The following is a 12,984-nucleotide window of genomic DNA, read 5'->3' as shown; positions in this document are numbered from 1 at the left end:
TGCATGCAATTCAAAAGGTGTGCAATTGTTTACTTTTCCATGGAGCGATTTAAAAGCTAAATCCGGCCCTGCAGGAACTCGACAAGCAGTGGGCCCTTGTGGTCAAAATCAATGACATGTTCCGTAGTGGACGGTAACTTGTGTGACCACCTTCTCTTCGGTGTAACCACACTGTCACTGTGCAACATCAAACGTTGCACATGCGTCATTGTCTCTACCAATAGATGGAGCCTCCATATACGCAATTACATGACACCCTCTAACGTCTAATGTGAAATTATACGCACTGACCAGGCTTCTTTTGAATGAACCTTATACTTAGCAGAGCTCTGTTTACGTTAAAAGAATTTACTACCGAACTCACCTAAGGGACAGGAGTATTTTTAAACAATACATTGGAAAATATACATTACGATTTATAAAGAAAATTGTCTGATAAATTATATTCACCCTCTTCTCTCGTTTTCTCCTCCGATATTAGCAGCAGGTACCCAAGAGAAACCATATGTCCTACCGTCTTTCGAGTTTTAATTTGAAAACAAATCTTGATCTAAATTAGCAACTGGTGCTTTCACGTTTTAAAGCTTTTAATTTGAATGTGAATGCTTAACTGATGAAATACATTAACGCTTGCTACTTTAATCATAATAACTTATGAAACAAAAAATGTGCGTAAGTATGTAATTGACAATCACAAATATTTTCTTTTGAATTTCTAAATATTTATCCAATAGAATACAAATATAGCATTAGTATAGAAATGAGCGAGAATCGATTCAATAAAAGAACGTTTTGTTCGAGTTCACACAGTTTTAAACTATTTCACGCTGAATGAACATCAGTCGTTGGAATTCAAACACTTTACCGATAAAGCGCCAAACAACCAAAGGCCACTTGATGCTTTAGCCGAAATCCTGCCCGAAAAACTTCAGTAAATAATGTATCGAAGGCCATATTTCGAGAGAAAGAATTTTATTTTCCTTTTATAGGATTGAAAAGAATTCTGGAAATTGGCTGCTCTCTCAGAAATAACATCGTTTGCTGCTTTCCCATTTCCGACTTGCTGAAAAGGAAATAACTGTTAAAATATTATGGGGGAAATTTATCATCTTATATACATAGACTGAGGAAATCTGACGGACTATTTTGAAGAAATAACTAAGTCGTGAATTATTGTTACAAGCAATGTGTTCATAAGTATTCCAAAAAGTCAAGTATAATAAACGGGTAAGTCAAGGGGAGTCAATTTTTGTTTCCGCTTATCTAAAGGAGTTTCTGGAAAGTAGCTTTCTAACGTTTCCGACATCTCTTGGCCGATTTCAACGATATCTATGCTTTTCACTCGAATTGTTTTTTTTTCTTTCACAGTTCTTGCACCCTATACATGTTCTTTGATATGTCCCCACAAAATAATGCACATTTCAAGATTCCGAGGAGGAAATATTAGCAAACACGTAGCAAATAACGAAAAAAAAAACAATCGATCGCTCCAACCTCAGGAAAGAATTGGCGCGAAAAGCTAATTAGCATCAATTTGCATTAGTTTTTTAGTTGGAGTAGTTACAAACAATCTGTCACTCACATACAGCTGCACAAGCAGACAAACATTTTCTAAAATTGGTCAAATGGATTCAGCACACTTCATAGCATGTAAATCCGTGGAAACTCAAGATTTTTATGAATCTAATACTTTCTTGAACATATATCAAGCATAGAAATAAGTAAAAACACCAAAAATAATCCATCTTGAAGTTATCTGATGACAGCGTTAATATATCGGTTCAAGTCTTGGCTGTTTTATAGTTTGTTTGCTAAGTTTTTTTGTTCCATAGGTGCTCCTTAACTATGCAATAGCTGCCAATAAGATGCATGATTATTTTAATTGTGTCGTGAAAATCATCGCTTATGAATTAAAATAAAAAGTACAATAACTATGTTCACCACACGCTTTATTAAAAGCTAAGACTACTCACCTCAAAGGATTCATCGCTCTGATAGAGAGGTCTACATCTGGAGTAGTCGGACCGGAACGCCCAAGTGCCGTTCTCATGGCATTCTCGGGAAGCATTCTCTGCAAAATAGAACAAATGATCACGGTGTATTTTTTTTTTTTCTGCAACTGAAAAGCACGAAGTTAAAGACATTTAGCTCGAAAGATACTGGTTAAAACTAATTAACACCATGTGCAACGAGATTTAAAAATTTCCAGGAGGTAAAGGAAGCAATTGAACTGCATATTCAGTCATGAGAAAAAATGTTTTAACTGCTAAAAATTTCTATTCGAAATAACTTGCAGCTTAAGCCAAACGAGAGAGATGGTGCTGAAAAATCGGTGTTGGTAGGGGGAAAATCTCGCTTTGTTCTGGATGAATTTTTAGTTTAACCTTCCAGTGAGGCACGGATGTGTTTCCCTACTTTTGATCCATCTTACGTTTTTATGTATTGAATAATTTTAGATTTAAGTATGAAATGAAATATTTTTGATCGTAAACTACGAGATGTGAGTCGGGTAATAGTTGTGGATGAAACTATCTGCACTCTTACTTTAACAAGCAAGCAAAAGTTTATTCCTGAAGTTCCTCTTTAAGCAACAAAGACTTTGCTATTGTGTTAATTGTGGATTGGAGGAGCAATTATGCATGACAGATGAGTTCCATAAAAATTGATAAAAATTCAAAGTTGAAAATAATACAGTACACTCCCGATAATCCGCGGAATTGAATGGCACATATACGAAGGATGATGAAAACCACGGATATTCCTAAAAGCGCATAAAACGGGGGACAAATTGAATAACAGTTCTCCTTGATAAAAAGAATGATTGTACTGGACATAAAACGTGACACAGTACAGTGAAAACGTGAATCGAAATTAATTGTATTTTATGTACCAAAGCACATAAAAACAATGAAGAACGAGCTGATGTGTGCATCAAATTACTTCTTTTTACTCCAATTTAATTTTTCAATTCTGTCATATTTCCATTATTGGCAATTTTAATGTGATTCAATAGTTTACTCTCTAAATATCACCACCAGTGGTCAAATTGAAACCAGATTATAAAAAAAAAAATTGCCAAATTTGTCGACAAGTTGGCGGCAGAACTTAGCGATAAATCGCCAAGTGTCCGCCAAATCATAACACCGCTTGAGTATCCATTGAAATTAACAATGATTTCCCTCAAAAAAGGGGTAAAAGACCCCTTTAGAAAGACCCGAATTTAACCAAAAAGGGAGGTGCACAACTAGACCCACTAGGAGTCTACGTACAAAATTTTAACTTTCTAGGACACATCGTTCTTCAGTTATGCGACATACATACGCACATCCGCATATCCGCACATACATACATACATACGGAGGATACGGAGGCCATGAGAAAAGTCGTTGTAATTAACTCTCGGAATGTCAAAATGGATATTTTGGGTGTCTATACGTTCTTAGGCACTCATCCGCGTGTGGTCGGGTTGGAAAGAAAACTCAACATTAATTCGGGGGCGAGCAAAATGGAAATTAAGGCCGTATTTTGAGGGAAATTTTTTTAGCTAATTCGATACTTCCTTTTTTGTAAAAGGAAGTAAAAAAGTACAATAACAATCCCAAGCTATTATGACCTCTAAATTACACCTCACCCTTTTATAATACGAAATGTAAAACAAAAGCAACAAACTTCAAAATTCATGATTTTTTGGAAAAATCAGTCATTTATTTTTGTTTATTACTGCGAAAACACAATTTCTAAATTCTTGACTGTACATTTTTAGCGTCAGTTTGTCTGCTAACTGTGCCCCCACCCTGCGTCTGAAATTATATAGTCCATTAACGTGTTAGAAAGCCGTTTCATGGGTAATTCCTGCTTGTGAGTTGGGGTTCTCTTCTCTTTCACCTCACCTTTCCTATTTCTTTACTTGAGATTGCTTAATTTGTCAGTAAATTGTCTACAGAATTTTTTCCTAAAGACGCTCGCGGATAATCCACCCCACGGATAATGCACTCGCGGATAATCGGGAGGTTACTGTAGATGCAAGTTTCGATATTTGTAAGACTTGTGTATGTATGACTCAGAGCTGCCAAATATACTGAAACGAAACACAAAAACGTCTAGCTGGTACTAAAAACACGCAAATTCAGTCTCGCTTTCGAATTGAATCACTTACAGTCATGCAACACCAGGTATAGGGTAGTGCATGTAAAATTTATTTGCTATTTAAAGTTTTATTTATTTTTTACCGAAAAACTGACAATTTCAATGTAGATAGATGTAAAGAGGTAGTTCATGTACCTTTTTTAATAACTTTTTTACCATAACCTGGATGCTCATCCAGAGGCAAAGAACCAGCATACTGGATAAGCAACCTTTAATATGCAGTAGTAAAATCCCCATTATCCGCGAGCCGATTATCCGTGAGTCAATCAACAATCCTGAATATGTATTTTCGTAGTAAAAAACAAGTACCAACGGCTGTTTTTTTTTCCCTTGTCGAAATTTGTAAATTTAAATTTCTAATTCCTTTTACAAAAAAGGAAGTATACTATTCGCGAAAAAATTTCTCTCAAAAATCGAGTTTAATTTCCATTTCGCTCACCCCTGATTGAATATTGAGTTTTTTTCGACTCGACCACACGTGGATAAGTGCCTAAGAACGTATAGACTCGCAAAATATCCATAATGGCGATTCCAGAGTTAATTACAACAAATTTTCTCGTGACGTCTGTATGTACGTATGTATGTATGTGCGTATATGCAGATGTGCGGATGTTCGTATGTGCGTATGTAGGTCGCATAACTTAAGAACGCAAGTCCTAGAAAGTTGAAACTTGGTACGTAGACTCCTAGTGGGGTCTAGTTGTGGACCTCTTCATTTGGTTGCATTCGGATGTTCCTAAGGGGGTCTTTTGCCCCTTTTTCGGAGGAAATCATTGTTAATGTCGATGTCAACTCAAGTGGTGTTATAATTTGGCGGACACTTGGCGATATATCGCCTGTTTTTTGGTGGGCAAGTTTTGTCGTCAACTTGGTGACAAATTTGGCGATTTTTTAAAAATCTGTTTTAATTTGGCCACTGTTGGTGATATTTAGTGCGTAAACTATTGAATCACATTAAAATTGGCAGTAATTGGAGAAATGACATTAAATTTGAGTAAAAGGAAGTCATGTGATGCACACATCAGCTCGCTTTATTTATTTGCATATTGCGTTTTCTTTATCGTACAATTGTGTTTTATTAATGTTAAATTCTGTTGTGCACTTGTTTACTGTTCTGTGTGTATTTTCACTGTCCGTAGATAAAAGTATGCATCAATGCAGTCAAGGATTTGAGAACGAATAATATTTACTTAATTTGTCCCTCATTTTAACTTTTTTGCGGCTTTTTTTTTTTAATCCGCGGCTCTTCTACCAACGATATTCTGCAACCCAACTCCGCGGATAAAAGAAGACAGCAGCACACGGTGAAGAACAGTCATTGACACCAGGTACGTATTTATATTTGAGTTGCTGAGTAAAAGTAAGGAAAAAGTAAGAAAGAATTGATTTGAAAAATGAACAAGAGCAGAAAGAAATAAGTTGAAAATGAGTGAAACTAATGGTTCATGTGGCAAATGGAATACAGATAAGGGTGATTTTGGGCATGAAGTTGGATCCAATGTTGCAAAAAAAAAAAAAAAAAGCTGTGGTCCTTGAAAAAAAATGAAGATGTTGTCCAGAAATGCTATAAAGTTATGAACAACAAACAGGATTAAGGAAACCTTTGTGATTGAAATATTTCCTCGTTTTCCCTTATTTGAAAATTTTGACAAATTCCAGTCGCCAGTTTGAGATTACCTTCTGTTATCTCCTCCCCTGATTGTTATTATTCAATATATACTGCTTTTTTATGATCCCAGTATTATCATCTGTTTTTTACTAATTAGTTTATTCATCAGGGCAGACGACAGGGCATATCAGCCTAGTCGGAAACTAGGGAGCCTCCCCTTAAGAGCCCGGGTTCGGACTTAGACTCGAAGAAGTATAAATTTTATGGAGGGGAAGGGGGGTCCACATTGACAAGAGGCCCGCTTTGGCTCTCGGCGGCCTCGTTCTTCATTCCCAGCATCCAGATTTCTATTTAAGGCTCAAATGCCAGTTTTTTTCCTCGAAAATAACGTACAGAATTAAAATTAATTATTAACGCATAAGTAACTTTAAGTCACCTTATAAGGAAGAAAGTGGTGTAAATAATAAATTTTAAGCAGTTAGTTGACTTTCATTCTCATTTCCGCGATCAACCGAAAGGAATAGGTTCAGAAAATATGACCTTTCACATTATCCCATTCAGCGCGCTTTTTAACACAATTCAATTGCATAAAAAATACAGTTGAATTTATTGCGTAAAATGTACTTAGTACTTTCAGAAATATGTTTTACATGGTTAGCATAAAAGAATATCCCGGTTTTAAAAAATTTATATATTATAATATATTACACTTAGCACTAAAAGTAATACATAAAAATAAAGAAAACTGTCAAAGTTTTTTTCCACCTTTCTGAAATATTCGATATGCACCTTTCATAACGCGACATACATCTGACATGCATTTTGAGTGTTTCAATATCAATTTAATTTTAATGCTACACATATGCGATCTTTCAGTTCTTGTAATGCTGTAAAAAATGGTGGTGAATAAACACAGTCTTTGACGAAACACCATAAAAAATATATGGGTTAGGTGTTGAAATCTGGCTGGCCAACGCATGAAGGGTAAATCATTTTTTTTTTTTGGAATAAATGTGTTTTTATATATTAAAGCCAGTTAAAGTAATCTAAATTGACCTTTTGGCCTGACAAAGTCCCTTAACCATGACATCTACTTTAGGGTTTTTCAAAGTGGGAGCCACAGCACCCTGGCTTGCGTATGAGAGTGACGAGGGTAGCCAATTTATATATACACACATATACAGGGTGTCCTGAAATAGACTGACTGTTTTCAAAAATTTACAGGGATGCAGAAAATTCATGTGGTGGACGTAAATTTCCCCCTGAGTTCCTAATTTTAGTTCGAAATTTTTTTCAGAAGGTGTCGCTTCAGATAGTAAGCCCGTAAATCGAAAAGGAAGCATTGAAATTCACCGATTTTTCTCCGATTGCGACATGTGATTGTACGTGACCGTAGCCATTTTGAAAATATTGTTATGTAATTTTGTTCATTAAAAATCGTTTAGAAAAAGTATAGTATAATTTTCTATTTTTCTTTGATTGAAAGGTTTACTATCTGCAGCGGTATTTGTAGGAAAATTTTTGAACTAAAATTTGCAACTCTTTGAAGGAAAAAAAGCCGCCATATGAATTTTCTCCAGGAATTAATTTTTTTATCATCGACCGTTTACCTGTATTACATTTTTGAAAACAGTCAGTCTATTTCAGGACACCCGGTATATATGCGAGAGAGAGATTTCCACCCAATAAAACTCTTCTATAAATGAACTCGAGAAGCACCATTAAATCAAGAAGAAAAGAATTGCCATTTAAGGAGAGATGCAAATGAACTCCATCTGCTTAATTGATGAGGAAGAAGACGCAAAAATGGTGGTCTCCGGAGAAAAGAATGCCAGAAAACTGCGTCTTTCGTTCGAAGCGAATACGAATGGCTTTTGTTTTAGTTATGTTGTCACAATTTGCAAGTGTATCTTAAATTAATTGCTAAAGGGGAGGAAAAATGAGAATATGAAACGTATGAGTTGTGAAACTGATGGAAAACTCTAACGATTTTCTTTTTGGAGTTATTAATTAAGTTTAACTATTAATAAGACGGAACTGGAATTTGAGCAAATATTTATTAAGAGTGTTAAATTATTTCCTGTGAAGTTTAATGATATAAAAGCGTTGTTTTTGTTATTGTTATAATTTTTTCCTATTGGGAAAAATCTTAACAATATGAATTAATTTAAAATATTTGAGCTTTTACAACATAGGCAAAGTAGTTACTGATATATTGCCATGTTACTAATCTTTATACGGATTTATGGGAGCAGGTTGCAATCTTAAAAAAAAATGATTTGTTTAAAATAGAGTTACCACTAAATGCATTTCCATGAATATATCCATATCCCCCCTCAAAAAAAGCATAAAATATGCAAAGCAGTGACAGATTTTTTTTCTTGATTATTATTTTCAAGAGATATTTTAAAATAGTAATGAAGAAAACTTAAGAATTACTGCAAATATAATAAACTACTGACAGATTCAAGGTGTAACACAATTCAAAAATACAAATAAGTGTTCATTCAATACTTTTTGAAACGGTTTTAGCTGCATCGATAGTAAATGAATTTAGCACACCTTTTCAAAATCTCACAATCTACTTTAATCGCTACAAATTATGGTTCCCCAAAACTTCTCTAAACCGTCATCTAAAATGTAGAGGAAGTAAATCATGTTTGTATTGTGTTTCTGACAATTTTAAAATACCAATCTTATTATTTATTTTTAATGCACTAGAGGCTCCGCCTCCTGCTCACTGGCAGTCACCATTGCTACGCAATTTTATTTGGTTCGCAAAAAGTTCAATCTTTTGGAAAGAAGAATTTGATTAAAACACGCGTTGCAATAAGAACGAAAAAAAATCCCCCCCCCCGAAGAAAAAATAGAGTAAAAAGCTCGTTATAATTAAGAAAAAGATTAAAATTCCACTCACACCAAAAGAAAATGAGCGTGGTAAAACTACGCTTAACAAAATTATATTTAAAAAAAAAACATTTCAAAACAAATATTATGCATTTTGACAGTTGTAACCTTTTTCTTAAGACAAAATGATGTATGTTTTATGCAAAAAAAAAGCTATTAGTTAAAATACTATATTAAACTCAGATGCTTCAGAATGTCATACTCAGATTATATCGTTGCCTCAGAGAAACAGTAATACATCTAATTCCAGGAATTTCCATTGCTCTGAGGCGACGATATACAAAATCATTTGTCTGAAACTCTGTTATGGCTAATCTAGATTGATGGTTCCAAAACAAAGACGAAACTGCAGGCTCTGGGTGCTATACATGAGCTGTTCGGTTCGTCTTGCTACATAAAATTCATTCTTTTAAACTGTGAGCGGGGAGGGGGGAGATTCAGTAATTTTTAATTAAGAATAAACTTCTTAGTTGATGCATTTTAAATTCAAGAAGTCTCATTTTTTTTCAAATACAAAATTTTGAACCTGAATGGGAAAATATCAATTATACTGACTATCTAAATGAAATAAAAACAAACACAATGTAATAATCTACAAGAGAATTCAGTTCTAAATTTTTCCAAGAAAAAGCTCTGATCTTTCAATTCGTTAAAATTTGGAATGAAACAGCAATTATGTTCAGGGGCGTGCACAGGGGGAGAAGGGACACCTTTTGGCCCGGGCCCAAGCCTGAAGGGGGCACGAGATTTCTAAAGTGATTGGTGAAATATATGTAGGAATGTAGGGGTAAGTAATATAAGGGGGCCCGCAAAAGTAATTTGTGACGGGTCCCAAAATTTCTGTGCACGATCTTGATTATGTTTCAAAAAGTCATTTCCATTAAAAATAAAATCGTTTGCAAATTTATCTTTCAGAAAAGAAATAACGCAAAAATACCCAGTAAATTGAATAATTATGTTGCTTTCGTACCTTTGAGAACAGTACCTTTGACTCCGCAAAAAAGTTCTACAGAAAAAAGAATACGAAAAATGTATTTCGAATTTATGTAATTTTCTCATGAGTAATTTTGAACAAAAGAGAGGGAGGAGAGATCAAATTACAATTAAATATTTCTAAGTCTGAAATCCTTTGTTGTTCATGCTTTACATTATAGGCTCTTTCCGAGGTGTTTTGAAGAATGATAAACGTTTGGTTTCTATTCCAAATTCTTCAACATTTCTTAAGATGGCAGGAGACATTTAACCACACATATTGCTTTCACTGTCTTAAATTATTCGTATTACTCCTACAATGTAATTCATATGTTAGGCAGTGAAAAGCGAAGGTATAGCGGATCTTTGAGTAACACGCGTGCTAAGTTCAAAGCGTAGGTAGGCTTTCATTGAAAAGATTTTCTAAAACATGTTGCATTGAAACCCGTTTTACCTACCGCTGCTATTACCATCTGTTGCCTTTTGTACTGCTTATCTCCCAATTTTCAGTTTCGACTTTTGTACACACCCTTGCTTCTAGATGCTTCATATGACTTTTTAGAGTATTTTTACCGTACAGTTACCATTCTTTCATGCTTCTTCTATTTTATGTTCTGAGAAAGTAGACAGAAAATAATGAAATTTTAATGTCTTGAAACCTTTTAAAGGTGGCAAATTCGTGACAGGTTTCAATATATTCTACAGATATCTCAATAAATAATGTTTTAAAAGGGACTAAAATTTCTCATTCAAGTATAGACAAAAAAAAAAAAAAACTGTAGCAAAAAGTTCTATGATATGAAATTTTTGAATCATCTCTTACTTTATTTCTAATAAAAAGAGTTTCTGATTTTTACCAATAAATAAATACGGAAAACATATACATAGAAATATTCTGAACTTTAGTTTAATTACTTTCAGTGAAGCTTTCAATATGTCATATTTTTATATATCTAGTCACTGAAAATTTGACAGAACCCCCCTTCCCCCCATTATGTTTCGACCGATATACCGATATTGTTGACAAGTTTTCACTTTGCATTTTTCATACAACTGTACGAGAAACTACAAAAATTCATAGAAAGAGAGAGAGACAAAAAAAAAAAATAAGGTTCTTAATGTACGACCATTATTAAGTTAGAATACTTCTCCGGAATAGTAAGTAGCTTTCCAAAAAAAAAAAAAATCGTAAATAAGAATTTGCTCAAAATCAAGTATGAGAACATTTTTTTGTTAAAAACGCAAACCAGAAAATGCTTTTGTTTGGTTTTCAGGAGATTATTTTCTTTTATCTGTGTTCTATTCTTTTATTTGAGACTGAATTCTTACGTTAGTCTTTTTTTTAATAGAAAGACCACACTTTACCTAATTTCATATTTGCATGTTCGTACATAGTGAATTTAGGCGGAAAATACAGGCTGTATCTTCACTTTTGGAGTACAGTTTACTTTTTCATAAGTAATATTAATTTTGTTAAAAGCTCCCTCTCTCTCTCTCTCTCTCTGTGCTTAATTCCTTCTTGTTTGTATAACTTTTTTTCATTCAAAAACACTACTCACGCGAGGAATCATAGGGCACCTTGTTGAGGCATTCCATGCATTTGATGACAGCGGATGATCCTGCCCTAGTTGGTGGCCAGCAAGAAAGACCATCCCAAGTGGCATTGCAGAATGCATCTGTGAAAGAAAATAATAACAGTCAGTGAACAGCATATTGTCAGGAAAAGGGATTCGTATGTGTGGTTGGAGTTATATAATTTGTTATGACCGAGTTGACTGGATCAGTAAGGCGTCAGACTCGAAACCGAAGCGTCCCATGTTTAAAGTCGGTCAGTCAAAGATACTCCATGCTTGAAAGTGACTGGCGCACGTTAAATTGCAGTTGCAAAGTCCTCCACATGAATCAATACCTCTGGGGTTGTTGAACCAAGGATTGATCTACTTCTGGCCTGGATCAAAAAACAGAGCTGTGTTCAGTGCCCCATTTAGCCGGTAAAACTACAAATAGTGGTAGGTACGGGGGACTCTGCAGTGTGATATGTGTGATATATAAATTAATATATGAGATCTACCGGGAAGTGTATAACGATTGAAACAATGCTTTAATACATTAGCAATAAGTGCTGCATGATATTTCCGTCGTTACCATTCCTCGCCACCGTAGTGGCAGTTTGTAAAACTCATGTTTGAAGACAACCTTATCTTCGGAAGCGAAGAATTGAATTAGTGGCCTTCTTCTGTTCTGATATTTTTTGTACGCCAAAAATGTTTGTAAATCGGAAAGTCTAAGAAGTATGATGGGAGACCGGTGGGACGATGTGGAACAGAAAGAAAGCCATAATGTACCACGAGATTGGCGGTGCACATGCAGTTTTAGTGTCTCTGTAGAACTTCTCAAAACTAGGCTAGGAAGTGTTTTTCCTTCCACTTTATTCCCCAGATATTCCATCTTGTTTTTACTAATTTTTCTCTTTCCCAACCGTTTTGAGAAACAAATTTAGAAAACGATGTCGAAAAATTCTCTGCTCGAGTTCTTCTACCCTTAAAAAAAATATTTTCTTCAAAAAGTTCTAAACAACAATAAGAATTGCAGCGTATAGAAAATACCACTAAATGCATTCAAAACTGCTCCTTTTTTTTTTTGCTATATAAACTGAATGAATTTTGGGATAGATCTAATACATGTTTTTCTCGAATTAAAAAGGAGTAGTATACCCCTATTCAGAAGCATTATCAATAAATTAAGCAGTACCACGCATGAAGTCGATATGTAGTTCAGAAAGAAATGCAGTATTTAACAACAAACTTATTCTTTTCATAAGCCCGACGACACGAATAACTCGTGATGATTATTTCCCATAAATTATTTACTTATTATACGATAATTTAGCAATTTTTTTAAAAAAAATCTTGGTAATTCATTCATTCAATTTTCAAGAACAAAACTATTTATTCGTTATTATGGTTTGATGAGTCCAACCCAATTTATGTTTCAGATTTTCGAGCAAATAATAAGATTTGGATGAACAATTTATGCTATTTCTCCAGCATATGGTTTAAATGTTTGAATAGTTCTGATAAAACATTAATAAAAAGTCTTTTTAATCAAGAGAACCCTTTTAGATAATCATGAAATTTAATACATACCACTTTTCAAAACACATCATAGATTATTTCAGAAAATGTCATGTTTAAAAAACACAATAAAGTTCAATATTGCAGCTAACTGACGCGCATTCTTTCAAGAATTTGAAGAGCGATTTTTTTTTTTTTTTTTTTCGAAGTTCAGTTTCTTTTTCACTTCTTTTCTGCTTCCGTTTGCGGAGGCGACAGTTTTAATTTACGAGCATT

General features: G+C 34.2%; 1 protein-coding gene across 1 annotated transcript in view; it reads right to left on the bottom strand.

Annotated features, from left to right (window-relative positions):
- The window catches only part of LOC129221141 (diuretic hormone receptor-like), a gene marked incomplete at its 5' end in the record, with an annotated part of 111,166 nt that extends 99,840 nt beyond the window's left edge, over positions 1–11,326 (bottom strand). Inside the window, 2 exons of the mRNA XM_054855590.1 lie at positions 1,974–2,071; positions 11,194–11,326. Coding sequence (XP_054711565.1) covers positions 1,974–2,071; positions 11,194–11,326 — 231 coding nt within the window. The remainder of the gene's footprint in view (positions 1–1,973; positions 2,072–11,193) is intronic.
- Positions 11,327–12,984: the final 1,658 nt, after the last annotated feature.

This window comes from Uloborus diversus, chromosome 1 (assembly GCF_026930045.1).
Source record: "Uloborus diversus isolate 005 chromosome 1, Udiv.v.3.1, whole genome shotgun sequence".
In the NCBI taxonomy this organism is placed as follows: Eukaryota; Metazoa; Arthropoda; class Arachnida; order Araneae; family Uloboridae; genus Uloborus; species Uloborus diversus.
Note: the sequence above shows the minus strand (reverse complement) of the source record. Positions and strands in the feature narration are given on the sequence as shown.